The sequence below is a fragment of the Salvia hispanica genome, chromosome 3 (assembly GCF_023119035.1).
Source record: "Salvia hispanica cultivar TCC Black 2014 chromosome 3, UniMelb_Shisp_WGS_1.0, whole genome shotgun sequence".
Taxonomy (NCBI): Eukaryota; Viridiplantae; Streptophyta; class Magnoliopsida; order Lamiales; family Lamiaceae; genus Salvia; species Salvia hispanica.
The window spans coordinates 3,634,009-3,653,575 of NC_062967.1; the positions used below are offsets into that span (position 1 = coordinate 3,634,009).

Here is a 19,567-nt window from a genome sequence, read left to right on the forward strand (position 1 = left end):
GTTCCATTAAATCTAAGTCAATACTACTATAATAACGAATAGCTAATAATCTGACGTGGCTAGAAGAACTTACACAAACCCCATAAAAAAGTGGAAGATACAGTTAAAATAACAATATTCAATGCACTATCAATGCCTATAATCATCAGTTTCATAAATTTTAAACGTTAATTTTAAATTAGTCCACTCTAATATAATTTGTAAAGTTTGACACATATTTTAAGAAAATAATTAACGGATGTGTTTTCAACGGAGATAAACTATTAGTACTACATAGATTATAGTGTGTTTTCTTAAAAAAGAGGTGTTATAATAAACCCTAACCAGGAATATTTGGTCTCCTATATTATCAATTATTCTATTACTAAGTCAGCACACGCACTAACATACAACTCTATCTCTATTTTTCATCACCAGTCCAAGAATCTTTAGACTTGGGTCCCGTGGGCCCATCTTTCCCAAAAACTTGATCAATCACCTTCACCAATTTATCCAAGGTGTCCTTCAACTTCCCGGGAAGCAAATTCCTCGCGTCCCTCACCTCCGCCGCCGTATCATACTGCACTGTGGGCCCCCACTTCCTCTCATAGTTCAACCACGGCGGCTCCTCCACGGCCTCCCCCTCGGATGCCACCACCACGAACCTCGCCCCTGTATCCACCACCTTGTCGCTCTTGGCCCAATCATTCCTTATCCCGACATCATTCCCGCCGGGCCCCTGCAGAAACAGCCCCTCCTCGTTATTTCCAGCGTGCCCGTTCCTCGAAGAATACCATGCGAACCGTTTCTCCGTTTGATTTTGAAACTGCAGCTCAGAAGCATTAACCCATTTCCCCCCACTGTGTTGGGAGAAATACACTCTGTCAAGAACTCCATCCACGTTTCTCACTCTCAGCGTCACGTGCTCCCAGTCCCCCACGTGCTCGCCGACTTTCCCCAACGCCAATTTGTTAATAAACCCTATTTTCGCAGTCGCGTGGCCGTTGTAAGGATAAAACATCCACACCTGAACAATGGTCGACGCAGACAAAATTTTGATAAAGACAACATTAAATTTTACTACTTCTGTCCAAATAGAAACTTTTGAAACGACACGGGTTTTAATGCATAATTGGTAAAGTAAGAAAAAAGAATTGGTAAAGTAAGAGAGAGAAAAAATAAATAGTAAAGTAAGAGATAGAAACAGAAAAAGCAGTGAAAATATTGTTAGTGGATTGTGAGGTCCACTTCCTATAATAGAAAGTTAACTGACCAAAATGGAAAATATGTTCTATTTTTAAGGGTCGAGCGTTCTAAGCATTAATTTGATAAGCACTAAATTAACACGTTTTTTATAAATATACAAATTTTTAGATCAAAGAAAAAAAATTACTCTCTTTATCCCTCCTTATATGTCTTAGTTTTATTTTGGTTCATCCCTTTTTAAGTGTCCCACTTAATTTTTATTAATTTTTGGTAATAGACCCCATTCACTAACTCATTTACTCACATTTTAATATAAGGAGTACTATTATATATAAAAGCATGACTCGCATACGCCTAAATTTTTCAACTCACTTTCCTTTGTATATCTTAAAACTATATCGAGTGAAGTGAGACATATATTGGGGGAGTGAGGGAGTAATTAGTAGGAGTTTAAGTCCGACCATGCACCTGAATATCTGTGAATGCCCCGTTGAGAACGGCCGGTTTGAAGTGGACGTACGCCTCTGCGCTTGCTATATCCCCGCGTCTAACCTTTTCCTGGGCTTCCTTCTCGTTCGGGAGGTCCATCCAGTACAAGCCGTCATCCGGATCTCCTCCCTTAGGGAGGTTCGCGCCACCCGGCTCAATCCGGACGGGCTTAGACTTGTCCTCTTTGTTGTAGAGCAATGCGCCGTTGCTGAAAAACCAATCCACCGAAGAGGGGTGGTATTTATCGTCGGGGTGGAGATAAACGTACGGGGCGTAGGCTCGGAACCAGGCTTCCATTTGGGTTCGGTTGATCAGCGTGTTGGTTGGGAGTGGGAGAGGCCTCGAGGCTGCTCCCCAAAATAATAGAAACACACATGTAAGAAGCAGCATCGGCCATACACGCTTCTTTGATGAATAACTGCAGAGAAATCAATCCTTTATTAACATGATCCCACCTCAAAAATTGTCTGTGTTTCGATTTATTGGTGAAATTCGGTTTCATTTATTCCGGATTATATAAATTATTATGGAGCTATTCTAATGTAGGTTTGTTAATAGACTCGCATTTCTATAACCACATTTAGCATTTCTGGTTTCTTATAACAATGTTTGAAATATAAAATGAATTTGTTGAATCTCTAATATGTACAAATTATAATAGCATGTACATGACTAGATTGTTCATCATTCATTATGATCAATTCATTGTTCTTGTGAAACTGAGCATGGTAATATTGATTTATGATTATTTGGAAATTGTACATCTTTACATTCTCCTCCCCCATCCCATAATACCCAAATCAAGAAAAGGAAAAACAAAACAAATTAAGAAGAAACAAGGGCCTATTTATATAGAATAATTGACAAAAAAGTTTTGAAGCTACCTTTTAGATGAAGAAGCTTGATGCACACCTTGAATTAGCAGGATTGAGATGAGATATGATCTTATTCCTTTTCCTTTTTTTTTTTTTTTTGTGTGTTTGTTATGTGGTTCAACCTACTATTCTACATCATTCCAATTGCTGTTAGTAAAAAGAAAATAGTGAAATGGCCAATGGGCCTTGTAAAAGTGGAAACATGTTTGTTTGTTTTTGTTGCTATTTCTTTGACGAACACTCTTGTGAGGAAGAGCGCACCATGCGCTCCTAATTTTATTAAGATAATAATTATGTGATTATAAAAGTGATTAAATGGGTAATTAACTGTTTGATTGATGATTAAGGAATGGTTGAACAATATTGGTGAAAATAAATTTGGCAAGTAGAACGAAGGCTTTTATGAAGAAAAAAATACAATTTAGACGGTAGCTAGTCAATTCTACAGTCAATTTGGCTGTAGAACAAGACACGAGATTGAGCGCAAAAATTATTTCAAGTATGAACAAAATCGGCCGGTACTAAGCCTATTTACAAGTTAGCCCAGTTATGACCTTCTATAAATCAAGTACACAAGCAGACAAAATATAAATCAGCAGCCATTACAGCAACAGGGTAACACTAAAACTTCATAAATGAAACTCAAGTCTCAAGTACTACTATTATTCTAGACAATCCACCTATAGTTTCCTTCTCCATAGGCAGATACCCAGATAAAGCAAAATCCACATAAAAATTTCTCCCAGTACATATCTGATTTGGATCCTAAATTTCATTTTACAGTACAGATAAAAATTCAAGTGAAAAATCAGAGAACTCTATTTGAAGTTGTGACTTAGAGTATCAGAATTTCTTATTTGACATGACATCGCATTTTATGATGTTCATCACTATATCTTTCACTCTATCAGTGAGAACTGTCGTATTTGTTTTGAGCGAAGAGAAGTTTCTATTTTCAAGCTATAAAGTTTAAGCATTGCCAGCTAACGCTCAACACACTGCACAGTCTAATCACCACTGTCCCTACACTTAATCATAACTATTACAGCATACACTCACAAATAGGTATATTTAGGGCTGCAATTTGCCATTACATCATGTTTTGTTTTCACAAAGCAAAATCTTAGAGATGGTAATCGAGAGAGGCGACATAAAGAAGATAAAACATGGTGGCAAAAGACTTTGTATAGAAAGAGTTTGTATAATTTTTTTGATTGATTGTAAAGCTTACATGGTACCCACATATATAGGGTGGATTACATTATGGGAACTCTCCTAGTTCTATGTACTAGTAAACATTAAAGTCTTAGTCTAGGAACTACCAAAGTACCTTCAATGTAAAATGATTTCCCAATGTATTGGAAAGGTTTACTAGCCGTTGGGCTATTATTGACACTCCCCCTCAAGTTGAGCAACGGTGTTTCCGATGTTCAACTTGGCCAATATTTCTTTGAAGTTCTTTGGACTCACTGCTTTGGTTAGGATGTCCGCCAACTGTTCCTCAGATCGGACAAACGGGAACTCGATAATTCCCTCTTCAAGTTTCTCTTTAATGAAATGGCGATCGACCTCAACATGTTTAGTTCTGTCATGCTGAACTGGGTTCTCGGATATGCTGATTGCTGCTTTGTTGTCACAAAACAACTTGCTTCTGCGGCTTGGAGAAAAACCGATCTCGGTGAGCAATCTTCTAAGCCACATGATTTCCGTAAGTCCACTTCTGATGCCCCGGAATTCAGCTTCCGCACTTGATAGGGCCACAACATTCTGTTTCTTGCTTCTCCAAGTAACCAGGTTTCCTCCGATAAAAGTGAAGTATCCTCCTGTAGATTTTCTATCAACTGGGTTGCTAGCCCAGTCTGCATCCGTATAGCCATCAATTTCCAGATTTTCTCCCCTTTTCAAGAAGATTCCATAGCCAACTGTTCCTTTAAGGTACCTTACTATCCTCAGGGCTGCATCCATGTGTTCTTCTTGGGGTTGGTGCATGAACTGGCTCACAACTCCCACTGAGTATGCGATGTCTGGCCTGGTATGTGAAAGATAGATCAATCTTCCCACTAATCTCTGATATTCTCCTCGATCTGTAGATTTCGCTCCCTCGACAATTTTTAACCCATGATTTGGTATCATTGGAGTTTCAGCGGGCTTGCAGTCCAGGAGTCCAGTCTCTGCCAATAGATCCAGCACATACTTCTTCTGTCTCAGAAATATTCCACGCCTTGATCTAAGTACTTCTATTCCCAAGAAGTATTTCAAGGAGCCAAGATCTTTCATGTCAAATTCCTTGAACAAGTTTACTTTGAGACTGTTGATTTCTTCGAGGTCATCCCCTGTGATAATCATATCGTCAACATAAATGATGAGACATGTTACCTTATCTCCTCTGCGTTTGGTAAAGAGCGTGTGATCGGAGAGACTTTGTTTGAACCCGTGCTTGATCATTGCTTGACAAAATCTTCCAAACCATATCCTCGGGGATTGCTTCAGTCCATAAAGTGTTTTCTTCAATTTGCATACTTGTCCCGGACCAAATTCTGCATCAAACCCTGGTGGTACTGCCATGTAGACTTCTTTGTTTTTCTCTAATTCCCCGTGAAGGAAGGCATTTGTAACGTCAAACTGGTATAACGGCCAATCCTTGCATGCTGCAACAGATAGCAAAGCTCGGATAGTGCTGAGCTTGGCAACTGGAGAAAAAGTTTCATCATAATCAATTCCATACACTTGGGTGTATCCTTTGGCCACCAATCGCGCCTTGTACCTCTCGATTGATCCATCTGCACGTCTTTTGATGGTGAAGACCCACCTACACCCAACTGGTTTCTTTCCGTCTGGTAAGGTGCACTTTTCCCAAGTTTCATTCTTCATCAATGCATCTATCTCTTTCTTCATTGCTTCTCTCCAGTGTTTATATGTAACTGCTTCCTCAAAAGATTGAGGAATTTCTTCTTCTTCATATAGGGCAGCCTCAAATGCTCGAGCCATCTCTGTGAGGTGTCCTTGGGCTATGTTCGCCACTGAGTACCTTGTTCTTTTTCCTTTCCATTCTGGAGAGTATCTGAAGGGCCCTGGTAATTTCAAGGATATACCTATTTTTTCGTTCTGCTACCCCATTCTGTTCAGGTGTATAGGCACATGAAGTTTGGTGAACAAGCCCCTTTTCCAAAAAAAAGTTTTTCATATCTGAGTTAACACCCCCATTATCGGATCTAAGAATCTGGATATTCTGTTTGTACTGTGTTTGAACCAGACTGTAGAACTGAGTAAATTTTTCAAAAACTTCTGACTTATTTTTTAAAAAATATACCCAAGTCATACGAGAAAAGTCGTCAATAAAGAGCAAGAAATATCTAAGACCTTGGCCCCCATTGATTGGAGCAGGGCCCCAAACATCCGAGTGAATCAAAGAAAACGGGGTAAGCACTCGAGTATTATTTAATTTGAAAGAATGACGATGGCTCTTAGCCAAATGACAAGTTTCACAATCAAAGGAATGCACACTCGAAGTGATTTTAGGGAACATTAATTTAAGATATCCTATAGAAGGATGCCCTAACCGACGATGTAACAACCAAGCCTGTCTGTCAGTCTGCCCATGAGTCAGGAGTGTTGAACTTTGTTGGGCTATCTCATCCACGTAGTACAGTCCACTTCGTTCAGTGCCACGCCCAACTATCATCCCCGTCCTGATATCCTGTAACATACAAAAACGGGGTTGCATTAATAACTTGCAATTGAGCTCCTTTGTCACATGACTAACAGACAATAGTTTATGAGATAGTGTAGGGACAAAAAGACAGTTTGAGAGTCGAAGGGTCGATGAAATATTAATGGTCCCTGCTCCCTCTACCCGGGCTAGGTCCCCACTGGCTGTTTGGACATAGGATTTAGTGGGTTTGGAAATGTGGATGAAATCGGAAGGGTCAAAAGAGATTGTGTCAGTAGCTCCGCAATCAAAAATCCATTTTTCCTCTTTTTCACCAATTTGGGCGGATGAGGAGTAGGCTAAGGCTTTGAAAGAATTTTGACATGGTATATTGGGGTGAAAAATGAAATTCTGGATTTTTTCTTGGGTTTTTTCAGAAATTTCGGATTTTCTAGGTGGTGTTTGAGTGGGTCTGTTTTGAGATTTAAGGAATTTGGGGGGGTGCTTAGCGAATTTTAAAAAATCCGGAGTATATAAACTCCCCCTCTCCCTTTTTTCCTTAACCCTAGCCGCCTTCCCCCTTTCTTCTTCCCGTCTGATGCTCCGACTACCCCTCTCCCCCGTCGCCTCCGCACCGTCTCCGGTCACAATCGCCGGCGAATCGGTGATCTCTAGCTTTTCTTTACCTTCTGACCAAACACGAGCGACCGAGACGGAGGCAATTGCCTTCTCTTCTCCGTTCTTTCCAGTTGCTTTTCCGTCACTGCCTCCGGTGCCGCATCGGTCGGTGCTGCCCGCTGAGTTGTCGGCGATGGTAGCTCCAGTTGATGCTGCTGCTGTTGCTCTGTTCCCTCCGCCTCGGTTTTTATTTTGTCGTGGCCGCTTCATTTCCTCCCACCATTCGGGAAAGCCGTGGAGGTGAAAGCAATTTTCGGCGATATGTCGTTTTCCTCCACAGTGGCTGCATGTCAATTTATTCTTGTCGGCCGGAGTTGAGGAGAATTTGGGAGGCGGCGGTGGATATTGGGATCTGCCTCGGTGGATAGCTGCCAGGCCGGCTCCAATTCCGGTTGCTTGTTGGTCGTCAGAGGGTTTAAGGACCTTTTCGTTGGCGGACTCGCGTCTGACCAGTGCGTATGCACTCCTCACAGTTGGTAACGGGTCCTTGTTAAGGATTTCTCTCTTTAATGCATCAAATTTTTCATCCAGAGCCCATAGAAACTGATATAATCTATGTCTCTGTGTGTTGTTGTTGTATTTCTCGATTGCCGCCGGTGTATCCATGGGATTCGGATCCCTTTCATCTATGGAGATCCAGAGCTTCTGGAATTTACTCCATAAGCTCTCCAGACTCATACTCCCTTGTTTCATATTGTATGCTTGTCTGTGAAGGTCAGACACTTGAAATGGATCGGCTCCGCTTCCATACGTGATGGCCAGGCCTTCCCATAAGTCCCGAGCCGTCGCGTATTGGGATACCTCATTGACGAGGTTGGATTCCACGTTGTTGATTATCCAATTGAAGCAACAATGATCTCTCTGTTGCCACTTTGGATAGTGAGGTTCTCCAATTTGAGGGGGGGAGGGTGTAACTCCTGTAATGTGAGATGACAGCCCCTTTCCCCCAATTGCTCGCTCCATCAGGTTCCTCCAAATGGGATAATTATCCCCATTTAGCTTGCTTTGGACATGTACCTCCCCCAAGGATTCTGGTTGGTTTGAGGGTGGAGGATGTTCTTCATCTTGTGTTTTCGGTGGGACATTTATCTGCCTAAGAAGCTCTACTAGTTGGGCAGCAAACTCTCCAGGGAGATTGGCTAACTGTTGGTTTGTTTTTGGGGTTTCTGAATCCGTTTCTGACATGGCTTCTTTGGGTTTTTTTTCAGGTTTCAAAACTGGCCGGGAAAGGTATATGGGACAGTGATGAAATTTTTCTGAGTCCCCACGATTTCAACCTGCTCTGATACCATCTTAGAGATGGTAATCGAGAGAGGCGACATAAAGAAGATAAAACATGGTGGCAAAAGACTTTGTATAGAAAGAGTTTGTATAATTTTTTTGATTGATTGTAAAGCTTACATGGTACCCACATATATAGGGTGGATTATATTATGGGAACTCTCCTAGTTCTAGGTACTAGTAAACATTAAAGTCTTAGTCTAGGAACTACCAAAGTACCTTCAATGTAAAATGATTTCCCAATGTATTGGAAAGGTTTACTAGCCGTTGGGCTATTATTGACACAAAAGCATCTTTGAACGGCTTGATATATATACTGGACCAAGCTTCAAATGTACTGAAGACATTATGTGCATAAATATACGGTTGAAAATGCAAGAATCTTACCAACAGTAGGTCTAGGGGTCGTCCTCATCTTCAAGATTTCTAGACGAGGAATTATGGATCCTGATGTTCCAATGCCTCTTGCTACTCTAACCTTGCTACCATCTTCTAAGTATTTAATTCCGACTTTACAGGCAAAACATTAGCCACTACTCATACAGGACAACAGGAAAACAAGAAAATGCATTATCATGTCACCCTGTGACTGGATCGACAACCTGAACATTTGAGACATGAAGAGGGGCTTCTACACTGAAAATCCCGCCTTCATGACCCTGCCCTTGCTTGATATGCTTTTCACCTGCAAGGAGATTATTATCAGAAAATGTGTGAAGTAAGGAATCAATAGATTCAATACACTGAGAAAATGCTAGAAATATGAGATACGAACTATCGGTGCCAAAACTGATTAGACACTATACGGCGTGATGCATCACGACACGAACAAAAATGGATAAAGAGCCATTCATCAGTGCAGCTTCCAGCCAACGTGTTCTTTTCTTCTAAGTTCACTAACTACATTGAAATCTTCACCTATTTCAATTTTCATGTATAAAAAGGCCTCATCCAGATGTCCAATAAAAACCGGAAGCTTGTTTGGCATTTTCAATTGAATCAAACAGAGCATTGGATACTAGAAACAAATTCAATCAAATTCAAAATTCTTCAATAATTAATCGAAATGGCTTACCAGATTCTTGCCCTCAACAATTACATAATTCTGAGATCGAACTACACGCTTAACAACACCAGTCTCCCTTTATCTTTACCCCTGATTATCATGACCTGCCAATCATAATTAAAGGAAATTTTGACATCATATCAAGCAGCATACGATTTGAATAGCTCTTACATTATCACCTCTAAGAATCTTCCAGTGATGAATCAGTTTCTGTGCTGATTTCCAACCCATATTGTCCTACACCAATTTCGACTTCTGAAATCAATCAAAGCTTGTACTATACAGAAAATTACAACTACAAATTCTATACCGTTAGCAACTAATCCCTCTGTCTGCTAATAGGAGTTATGTTTTTCCATTTTGCTCCGCTCGTGAATAAGAGTCTCGATTCATAATTACCATAAATGTAAAGAGGTCTCACATTCCGCTAACTCATCACATTCCACTAACTCATTTTACTTTTTTTAATATTTCCTAAAACTCGTGTTTGATAAGACTCCTATTCACATACGGATAGTACACTTTTTTTAATATTTCCTAAAAAGATTCCTATTCAAATACGGAGAGTCTATTCACATACGGATAGTACACGAAAACCAATAAGCAAAAAAGTTGACTGGACACCTGAAGATTTCAGTTTGCGCAACACATAGATGAAAAGGGTTTTAGTCTTAGCACATGATTCAAGTTCAAAGAATTGGGATTTAATATTGGGCTTTAATCAAATCGGCCCATCATCTGTTGTTTTCTAGCTTTCGGAATTTGGGTTTCGGGGCTAATAATTTTCAACGCAAAATGAATATATTTAGGTGTAATCATAAATAATAATACAGGCTTCTATTAGAAATGGACCTCTCACACCTTAAAAGGCCTCATAAAAGGGAGGGTTATCCACACTTATATAGAGAAGCTAGGATCATCATCAAACCGATGTGGAACAAGATATTAGAATTTTAACAGCTTCCATCATACTGCTAGATAACTATAATACCAGAATTTAGATTTCGAGCTAATAATTTTCGACACAAAATTAATATATTTAGGTTTAATCATAATGATAATACATGTCTACATTTTTCGACACAAAATTAATATATTTAGGTTTAATCATAATGATAATACATGTCTATAATAGATAACTATAATACCCGAGAAAATAGTAATATAAATATCTATATTTAGATATTACCAATTTGATACATAAACATAATATACTTAAAATTTTAAATTTAAATAAATTTAATAAAACAATTAGTTTCGTTATTTATTGTATTATATGCAGCAATAAGAAAGAAGTGATATAGAAATTTTATGTCGAATCGTAACATGATTTCGAGCTTAATTTGAATTAATTATGCAATATTTAGTAAAAAAATATTTTTTTATTTAAATATATAAATATTTTAAGTAAAGTTTAATTTTTTTTTAAAGTGTCACCAAATGATTAGTACTATAAAATTTATTTTAAATCAATTAATATTTATAAAATAATTTTCAATATAAAATGTTAAAAAAAGTTCGGGTACGTACTGTTTATCATTACCCATTACCAATAGTCCTAATTCCAATACTATTACTAATACTAAAACTAAAACTAAAGCTAAAGTACTAGGAGTAAAAGTTAAGTTAGGATTCTGTTTTGCTTTGCACTTTTGTTCTTCCGCCGCCGCCGCCGCCGCCGCCCACCGCCACGACGAGCACCGTTCTCACGGCCTCAACAAAATCCGGCGGTGACTAATTGATTTCTTCGGAACGCCACACTCCGTCGTTCTTTTCCGCGCCGCACTTCATCATCCCTACTTTTTTAACCCTCTCTTCATCCTTCTTCTCAGGTACTCTTCTCTCTTTCTCCTTCTTTCCTTTCTTTTCTTCTACGCACATATTCAAGTGCGAAATCCGGCACTACGCTAAGTTCTGAATTGTTACGGTGTACTGGATCCATCTTATCTAATCTTGGTTAATTTTATAGTTTCTCTGGTTTATTCATAAGTACTCTGACGAATTCCTCTTTATAACATGTCCTTTTAGCGATAAATCTCCTTCCATTTATATACCTAATTCTTAAATTAATCTATTGACCAAATCCTGACTCTGAACTGATCCAAATTGCATTATTTTTATGGCTAAATTCAATTCACAGTGTTGAGTGATGCATAAAACCTAATTGAGTTAAATTCTGATAGCTCTCTCTGTGTCTGGGGGATGAAGTAGTGAATGTGATGATCTGATTTTGATCAATTCTCATTGCATTTTTAGTCTTATTGTGGCAGGATGTATACATTGCTATACCTATTAATCCTTTTGAGGGGCTGCAGTTTAGTTTCTGGTAAATGGTGGGTTAAAGTAAAGTATAGTGTTTGTGGGGATTTTGTCAAATTGTATGTTTCATTTGCTTTTATAGAAGATTCAGCAATTGTATGTTTTGAGCAATATGTCCATCAGCTATGGTAAGAGGTTAAGCAATTGTGTGGTTTATGTATAGTCAATTTAGGTATGAATCGGGCGGTTGTTGCAGCCGGCAAGAGGAAGAGAGCTAGTGAACCATCTCTAACAAGAGATGAGCAGCAGATCCTTGATTTGATCCTCAGCAAAGAGGGTGCCGGCATCCAGCCGAGAGAGATCAAATATCAGCTTAAGATCCCTGACCCTGTCATCACCAAAGCAAACAAAACCCTCCTGGCTAAAAATTTGATTAAAGAGGTGAAAGGCATTCAACGAGGGGGTGCAGCAAGGAAAATCTTCATGGGATTCAACTTCACCCCCTCTGACGTAGTTAGTGGGGGCATCTGGTACGAGGATGGGAAGATCGACACTGAATTTGTTAATGGTCTTAAAATGCTCTGCCTTTCGATGGTGAGGAAGAGCAAGGTTGCTACCCTGGATGGGCTCCACAAGTTCGTGAAAGAGGCCAAGGTGGCGAAAGTTGAAATCCCTAAGCCACAGCTCGATGAATTGCTGACTTCAATGGTACTAGAGAAGGAATTGGTGGAGGTGAAGAGCACTGGTATGGGAGCCTTTTGTGGGATTCGCGTTGGAGAAACATGTTACAAGCTTCCAACTGCAGGACGAGGGGTGGCAAAGGGTTCGATTACAGGTGCATTTGCTTCGATTCCTTGTGGTGCGTGTCCCAGGATTGATCTCTGCACACCCGATGGGGTCATCTCTCCCACTACTTGCGTCTATTTCAATCAGTGGTTAGACATCAAACTCTAGACTCCCAATTTATTGTCATTCATTAGACCTTTTGTTGGTATAGATGCTTCCTTGAGTTGAGACGCACACATTTAAGGCTATAGTAATGCTAGCAACCAAATATGGATCATAGAGAAACTCAGCTTGTTTTTATCTTTTACAACAAGAATTCAGCTTGTTAGTTCTCTCATTTTTTTTTAGTTCAGTCACAATTCCTTAATCTACAGAGTATATTCGTGTCCCTAAATTTAACTTCGACCCATTTTGTCACCAAACATTATGAAGCTGATTTTCTTGGCCACGCGATTTTAAAAATTAGATGCAAAATCATTAAATTTGTATTTGTTTGCAACTATGTATAGTGAAAAAAAATCCAATCGCTTGTGTGTTGATGTTTTTCTACCATGAATACTCTGACGTCTTTTAACTAATTGAATACAGTTTCACAAAATCAATTGTTATAAAAAAATGCAATTTCTTAAAAAATAATCACTGTGGTATGATTTCCGGACAATTTGTGTTGTTTAAATTCAGATCAATGTTACAAATTTTACAAATTAGATAAAAGTCAGGCTATTTTACATTTTTCAATCCATGCCATTTAAATAAAATAACTCTAAAATTTTAGGTGAATAAAATATATCGGCTGAATAGTCAAATACATTTATTCGCAGGGATACAATTGATGATCATTGTTTCAGTCAATAGGAGACAAAAAGCTTCCCAATTAAAGATCAAGTACCTCAAGACTTGCACTCTTGCAGCAAAAACAAGAACCAAGATGCACTTAATTAATATTCAGAAATTATCTTCTTCTTTCTTTTCCAAACCTACGAGAATCAGCATAACACCAGCAATAAACAGAAAACTGGTAACAACAGTAAAGCTAATAACTCGATCAAAAAGCAACTTGGTGGTAAAATCTTCGACCAAACTCGGACATCTGCCTCAATCCCCAATTCCACAGAATGCTCACAGAAATTCTGCAAGCCTGAGGAAATCATATGCGGCGCTTCTTTGGAAGACGGCAGCCATTATGTGGTTTCCTAGTCGTATCCTCGATGTATACAACAGGATTTACATCTCCACGTGAATGAGTGTACCCGTCTTTGAAGGCCAATATAGAATCCTTCTTCCTCCTAAAAAAGGTGAATCCGCTCACTTTCACCACGACTGATTTGATTTTCATCTGCTTCACTACTCGTCCCATATACTCAGCAGCTGCTTCACCTGAATACCGGCCAGGTTTATCTCCTTTTGCAGCCACTTGACCAGCAGAAACCGACATCTTTCTGTTGCCTTTATAATCAGTTAAGGTGACGTAAGAATTGTTTCGCATCAACTTAATGTGGACGATATCAGCATTTGACTCTCGTTGCGACTGCTGATAAAATGCAGGGCCTCCTATTGGACCTCTGCCCTGGACATCATCAAGTCTCTGCATTCTTCCTGCTCCGGGTCTTTCATCTTGGAGTAATCCACGAACATAGTCCATATTAGGCAGTGGAGTTCTTCCTGACTCGTTTTCAAGTGGAGGTGGCCCATTCACGCCATTTCCTCTTTCTCGGTTCAACAATTGAGCATAGCCAACGGAACCAAGATTACGCCCTACCCCAACCTCATGTGGAGGTAGTCCATTCACACCTCCTCTTTCCCGGTTTAGCAACTGATCGTAGCCAATGGAACCAAGATTCCATCCCCCAACCTCCTGTGGAGGTAGTCCATTCACACCATTTCCTCTTTCCCTATTTAACAACTGATCATAGCCATTTGAACGAAGATTCCTTCCTACCCCAACTTCTGGTGGAGGTCTTTCGCCTACACCATTTCCACTTTCCTCTGTTGCCTGCCTGTGATTCCTTCCTGCCTCGACCTCTGGTTTTTCTCCAGAATGTAAAAAACTCCTGAAACTCAACGCACAAGGCAAATGAACATTCCCTGCCGCTCTGACCAAGCCCAGTTTCATGCCCAGGTTTCCCAAAATTGACATGGGAAGATGTGTCTCAATTTTCAAACTCCTGGGTAATCCTACATAACAAGATACACATGAAAAAGTTACACAAGGCAGTAGTCTAGAAGACTGGAAGTATGAACCAACAAGCTAATTCTATTTCTCTATTAAACCAAACCCACAGGCAGAAAGGTAATTCAGCACTCAATAGGGATCACAGCAACAATAAAACACTAAAACTTAATAAAGAAAACTAAAGTCTCGATCACCATTCACCACAGACTACAAGTTTTACATTTTATCGCCTTCTCCAAAAATCTGGGTTCATAGTGTTTGGAGTGAATTATATTCAAAGTAAAGCATATGCAAAGGCCCGATGCCATGCAGGTCATGTAGAAAATTTTATATATAATTCATGGCAATCTATCTCTAGGTTCCTTCTCCAGAGGAAGGAAGATACATTGGCATGAGGGCAGGATAAGGCAAAAATCCACATTCAAAAAATCAAACTTTCTCCTAGTATTTATCTGAGATCTGATTTGAAGTTCCTAAATTTCATTACAGTGTAGAGTAAAAAATTCAAGTACAAAATAGGTCACATCTATTAGAAATTTAGAAATTGTAACTTCAGCATAGGATTTAGTATTTGACATGACATCCCTTATAAAATACACTATATGAGGTTCATCACTATATCTTTCAAATCACACCAATGAGAACTACCATATTCATTGTGAGCCAAGAGAAGGTGAAATTATCACTAGCTGACCCTACACTCAAATGTAATCACTAGAGCATCCGCTCACATAGGGGTACATTTCAAGCTGTATTCTGCCATTATAAAATGTCTTGTCTTCAACAAAGCAATAGCAACTTTCAACCGCTCCATATAAACGCAGAAACAAGCTCAAATGATTTGAAGACGAATAAGGTATGTGCATAAATATGCGGGTAAAAATGTAAGAATCTTACCAGCGGTAGGTCTAGGGGCCTTCCTCATCTTCGAGATTTCTGGACAAGGAATTATGGATCCAACTTTGCAGGGCTTCCTACAGTTAAAACATTAGCCACCTCATTTGGGACAACAGGGAAACGAGCAAAATGCATTATCATCTCACCCTGTGACTGGATTGACAGCCTGAACATTTGAGACACGAAGAGGGGCTTCTACAGTGAATATCCCGCCATCATGACCCTGCCCTTGCTTGATGTGTTTCTTCAGATGCAAGGAGATTATTATCAAAAAATGTGTGAAGTAAGGAATCAATTATACACCAATAACGTTTTTCCTTTGAGTTCACTCCTATAATTAAAATAGCTCATTTCGTTTTTCACTTGAATCAAACAAAGTGTTTGGATAGTAAAATCACATCCAATCAAATACTTCTACAAATTTCTTCAATAACTAATCCAAATGGCTTACCAGATTCTTGCCATCAACAATAACACGATTCTGAGATCGAATTACACGCTCAACAACAGTCTCCCCTTTATCATTACCCCTGAATACCATGGCCTGCCAATCATAATGACCGAAAAAATTGAGAAGAAAATCCTTGGCAATAACAGCGAAACTCGACAAAATATCAGAAGAAGAAGCATATGATTTCAGTTTCCCTTACATTGCTCCCTCTAGGAGTCTTCCATTGATAAATCAGCTTCTGTGCTGCCTTCCAACCCATTTTCTCCTACACCGGTTTCAGCTTCCGAAATCAATTCAAAACTTCTTTTATACAGCATAAAACAACTAAAAATTCTACAAATTAGTAACCAGTAAGAAACCAAACAGGTGATAATTGAATGGATACCTGAAGAATTCAGATTGCGCACCGCAAATGAATGAAAAGGGTTCAAGTCTTAACTCATGAGAGCTGTTCAACAATTGGGGTTTCTTGCAGCAGCGTGGTGACTGAATAGTTGGGCCGAATCAATGGGCTTCAATCACGGTCGGCCCATCACTAGTTTCTTTTTTCTGCTTTTCTGGTTTGGATTCCAGAGTTCATGTTAATTAAAGGGAAGTTTAGCTAAATTTTTAGTTGTCCCATATTTTTTTAAAAATTTGATGACAAATTGTGAAGTTTCAAAATTCACAATTATCATGTAATGATTTTTTCCGAGCAAATGAGACCTAAATTGGTTCATATATGTAGATTTTTGGTGATGTTGACGAATAGAAATATAGACGTGCATGATTGAACGGACGTTGTTTTGAGCCTAAGAAAATATAAAAAATAAATAAAACAAATTTAATCAAAAAGGACAATTAATTTTTTCGAAAATTTGTGATTCTATCATTCAGTTTTGAAAGGTGGAGGGACGACAAACTGAAAATCTAATTAGGCACAAAATTGTTTAATTGTTTTTAATTTTTATTTGTAGCCAGATAAAAAGGATTTTCTAATTGTTTGTAATTTTTTGCAAAAAATTGTTTCCCCCATTTAGTTTAAATTGTTAAATATATTGGCTAAATAAAAGGAGGGTCGAGTATAACTAGGCAAATATTGACTCATTATAAACCTTATTTTTATTAGCAATGTATGTATTATTCCGTTATTAGCTCACGGAGATAATAGTTGATACAAACAGCACAAGATGCAAGCCATTATATTTCCAGATTTTACATAACGTCTTATATACACACATTAATATATTATAGACATTATATAGTGAATCTGGTTGAATATACTTAAGCCGATTATTTAGGTAAGAACCCATTGGTGTGTTCAGAAACACACACTAGGTGGTGGAGAAGAGATCTTGGCAATCTTATTGGCCAGTGGATCCCAGTCGCCTCCCTGCTTCCCACAATGACCAGCAGTCAGTGCATCCGCCTGGACCGAACCATAACCCGAAAAACCTGCTGGTGAGGGCTGAGCAACAAGCTTGGCGTTCTCGGCCTTGGCCTTCAGTCGAAGACGCTCCGCCCGAGAGCCAATGATCTGTCCAAGGATAGAACCTGCAATGGTTATTGCCATGGCAGTTTTAGGCATCAAGACAGACTTCCTGAGCATGGCTATGAAGGGGACTGCAGCATGCACTGCAGTGAACCATGAGGGTGAGAACTTTCGGGTATGTTCTCTCCATACGCCTAATGGAATGTTGGCTGCGATGCCCAAGCAGCCAATGGCAAGTATTTTTGCAGGTAATGGCTGTGGACGAATGGTTTTAACTAGGGTGGTCTTGGCAAGGGCTGCCCTGGCTGCAATTACCGCGGGTGGACACTTGAGCTTGATTCCAGGCGGTGGTCGAAGAGCTGTCGCCACAAGTGGAAGAATGCCACTTACAGCTCTGTAAGACTTGGCCAGTGGACAGTTTCCTGTTGTTAGCCACTCGGTTCCAAGTGCCTCGTGTTCTGAGGAACCACCCTGAAAATCATATACTCGTCCGTTAATCATGATCAAGGGATGCCTGTGCTGTAAAGTGAAAAAGTTACTACCTTAGAAGAATGCTCTTGTTTTCTGGATGACTCAGATTCCTTATTCTGTTTCTTTCTAAAGAAAGAATGAAAACCGAAAGGCCCTCCAGGTCCAAATGCTGACATGCTGATAGATGCTGCTTTTAATTCCAAACGGTTGAACTCTGGCACAGGCACAGTTTCCAGTTTGTCAACGTCCAGAGGGAGAGGAAGTACCCCATCTTTCCCATGAAAAAGCTTGAAGGCCAAGTCAAAATTGGGACCATCCTCAAAAATTGGGCCTTTGGCTCCTTTACGCTGAACATAAATTGAAGAAAGGAATTTAAAACGGTATACTTGATGTACCAAGGGAGAAGAAGATAGCATAAACTGGAAACAGATTATATTAAATTAGGAGAAGGAGAAACCAACTTACAGGAACAGGAATACTCAGAGGAGCAAAAGAAAAGTTGGTTGGCTTATCTATATTCCTCAAGAATGGACATTTTTTAATATCCTGCTCGATGAAGGAACAATCAGAAGGTTCCAAATTCAGTGGCTTGAAGAGGAAATCCATTAGTTTCTCCCAGGAGCTACTTATCTGTGGGTAGAAAATGATTTACTACAAGATTCAGTACTTTAAAAGATACTTAGAATATATTACCAGGATGTATCATGATTCATGAAGGGTTGAGTAATATGAAGAGGAAAATTAACACCACTAAAAGTTTAAAACAGAAAATTTGGTTCACCATCATTTGCAAGCAGAGTCATGGAGTTGCTAATAGGAACAACTTAAGGGCCATGACAGCTTGGTTGTTACTCATTAAAGCATAAACTCAATATTAACAGCATGTAAAAAGTAGGAGTGCAAAACAAATCACATTAGGAACTTTGACACAGATAGAACTTTACTCTTAATCACAGATACACAGTAACTTGACATACATCTATAGGAGATGATTAGAGCTTGGTTCGACATTTGAATTTTTTGTTTAATTAAATCTCTTTTTCCTGAATTTGTGCCCTCAGTCAGCTAATCGTGCTTTTTATGCAAATATTGACAATTTGCACTTGATGCAAGTGTTATCATACAACAAAAAAAAAAGTAATAAACAAATATCTTTTAAAAGATGGAGGTCTTCATTAGTATTCTTAGACCAAGAAACTTTAACCCGATGATCAATCTAGTTCTTTAGCAACGAACTGTCCGACATGCGCAAATAAACATTATCACCAGCAGCCAAGCCACAAAACCCCAACAGCCACATAAAGCAGTGAATAAATAACATGAGTTGTACAATTAGAAAGGACTGGTTTAAATTTAAAGTGGATCAAATGAAAGACTCTATTCAACAATCAAGCACACAACTTCTGAATCAAGGAACTTAAACCTCAAAACTGAACCTTAGCAGCTCTTCTGTTTCATCTGAATGTCATTAAAATCATCTAATTCCGAAGGCTCAAACCAAATTAAAATAACTACAAACCGGATTTGCAATGCAAAAACAAAATACAATAGCTTTACGTTCAATTCATCTCCTAGTTCACTATATCCAACCGAATCACATCACATGCTTACAGAAAATTCAGGAAATGAAGAATCACACGACGAAAATTAGAGCAGCAAAATTGCAGTAATAAAGAGAATATCGACGTACAAATAGGGGGGAATGGTAAAATAGGCTTCCAGCCGGTGACGGCGGCAGAGCTACGGCAGTAGGAGAGACGTGTGGAGAGCACAATACCGAACGATGCAGAATCAAGGAGCTGAGAATTATTGTGGCCAGATGTTCCACATTATTTT

The 19,567-nt window shown here is 39.1% G+C and overlaps 4 protein-coding genes and 1 long non-coding RNA gene across 5 annotated transcripts; 1 reads left to right on the plus strand and 4 right to left on the minus strand.

Annotated features, from left to right (window-relative positions):
- Nucleotides 1-344: 344 nt before the first annotated feature.
- Nucleotides 345-2,624, minus strand: LOC125211386. The gene is made up of 3 exons (XM_048111149.1): nucleotides 2,559-2,624; nucleotides 1,654-2,092; nucleotides 345-1,006 (listed from the first exon to the last, which is right to left on the minus strand). The coding sequence occupies exons 2-3, from the start codon at nucleotides 2,062-2,064 to the stop codon at nucleotides 401-403; spliced, it is 1,017 nt and encodes a 338-aa protein (XP_047967106.1). The 5' UTR covers nucleotides 2,065-2,092; nucleotides 2,559-2,624; the 3' UTR covers nucleotides 345-400.
- A 6,134-nt stretch (nucleotides 2,625-8,758) lies between these two features.
- LOC125211162 lies at nucleotides 8,759-9,509 on the minus strand. Its single transcript, XR_007174466.1, has 3 exons — nucleotides 9,395-9,509; nucleotides 9,233-9,327; nucleotides 8,759-8,842 (listed from the first exon to the last, which is right to left on the minus strand). It is a non-coding gene; the product is annotated as an uncharacterized LOC125211162 (long non-coding RNA).
- A 1,316-nt stretch (nucleotides 9,510-10,825) lies between these two features.
- Nucleotides 10,826-13,244, plus strand: LOC125213531 (DNA-directed RNA polymerase III subunit rpc6). The gene is made up of 3 exons (XM_048114130.1): nucleotides 10,826-11,055; nucleotides 11,706-12,417; nucleotides 13,090-13,244. The coding sequence occupies exons 2-3, from the start codon at nucleotides 11,717-11,719 to the stop codon at nucleotides 13,121-13,123; spliced, it is 735 nt and encodes a 244-aa protein (XP_047970087.1). The 5' UTR covers nucleotides 10,826-11,055; nucleotides 11,706-11,716; the 3' UTR covers nucleotides 13,124-13,244.
- Nucleotides 13,174-16,260, minus strand: LOC125213530 (probable ribosomal protein S11, mitochondrial). Its single transcript, XM_048114129.1, has 6 exons — nucleotides 16,175-16,260; nucleotides 15,989-16,054; nucleotides 15,790-15,882; nucleotides 15,485-15,582; nucleotides 15,339-15,415; nucleotides 13,174-14,443 (listed from the first exon to the last, which is right to left on the minus strand). Exons 2-6 carry the CDS (start codon nucleotides 16,046-16,048, stop codon nucleotides 13,416-13,418), a joined length of 1,356 nt encoding a protein of 451 aa, XP_047970086.1. The 5' UTR covers nucleotides 16,049-16,054; nucleotides 16,175-16,260; the 3' UTR covers nucleotides 13,174-13,415.
- Nucleotides 16,261-16,956: 696 nt separating this feature from the next.
- Nucleotides 16,957-19,567, minus strand: LOC125211371. The gene is made up of 4 exons (XM_048111123.1): nucleotides 19,422-19,567; nucleotides 18,197-18,361; nucleotides 17,803-18,078; nucleotides 16,957-17,731 (listed from the first exon to the last, which is right to left on the minus strand). Exons 2-4 carry the CDS (start codon nucleotides 18,335-18,337, stop codon nucleotides 17,090-17,092), a joined length of 1,059 nt encoding a protein of 352 aa, XP_047967080.1. The 5' UTR covers nucleotides 18,338-18,361; nucleotides 19,422-19,567; the 3' UTR covers nucleotides 16,957-17,089.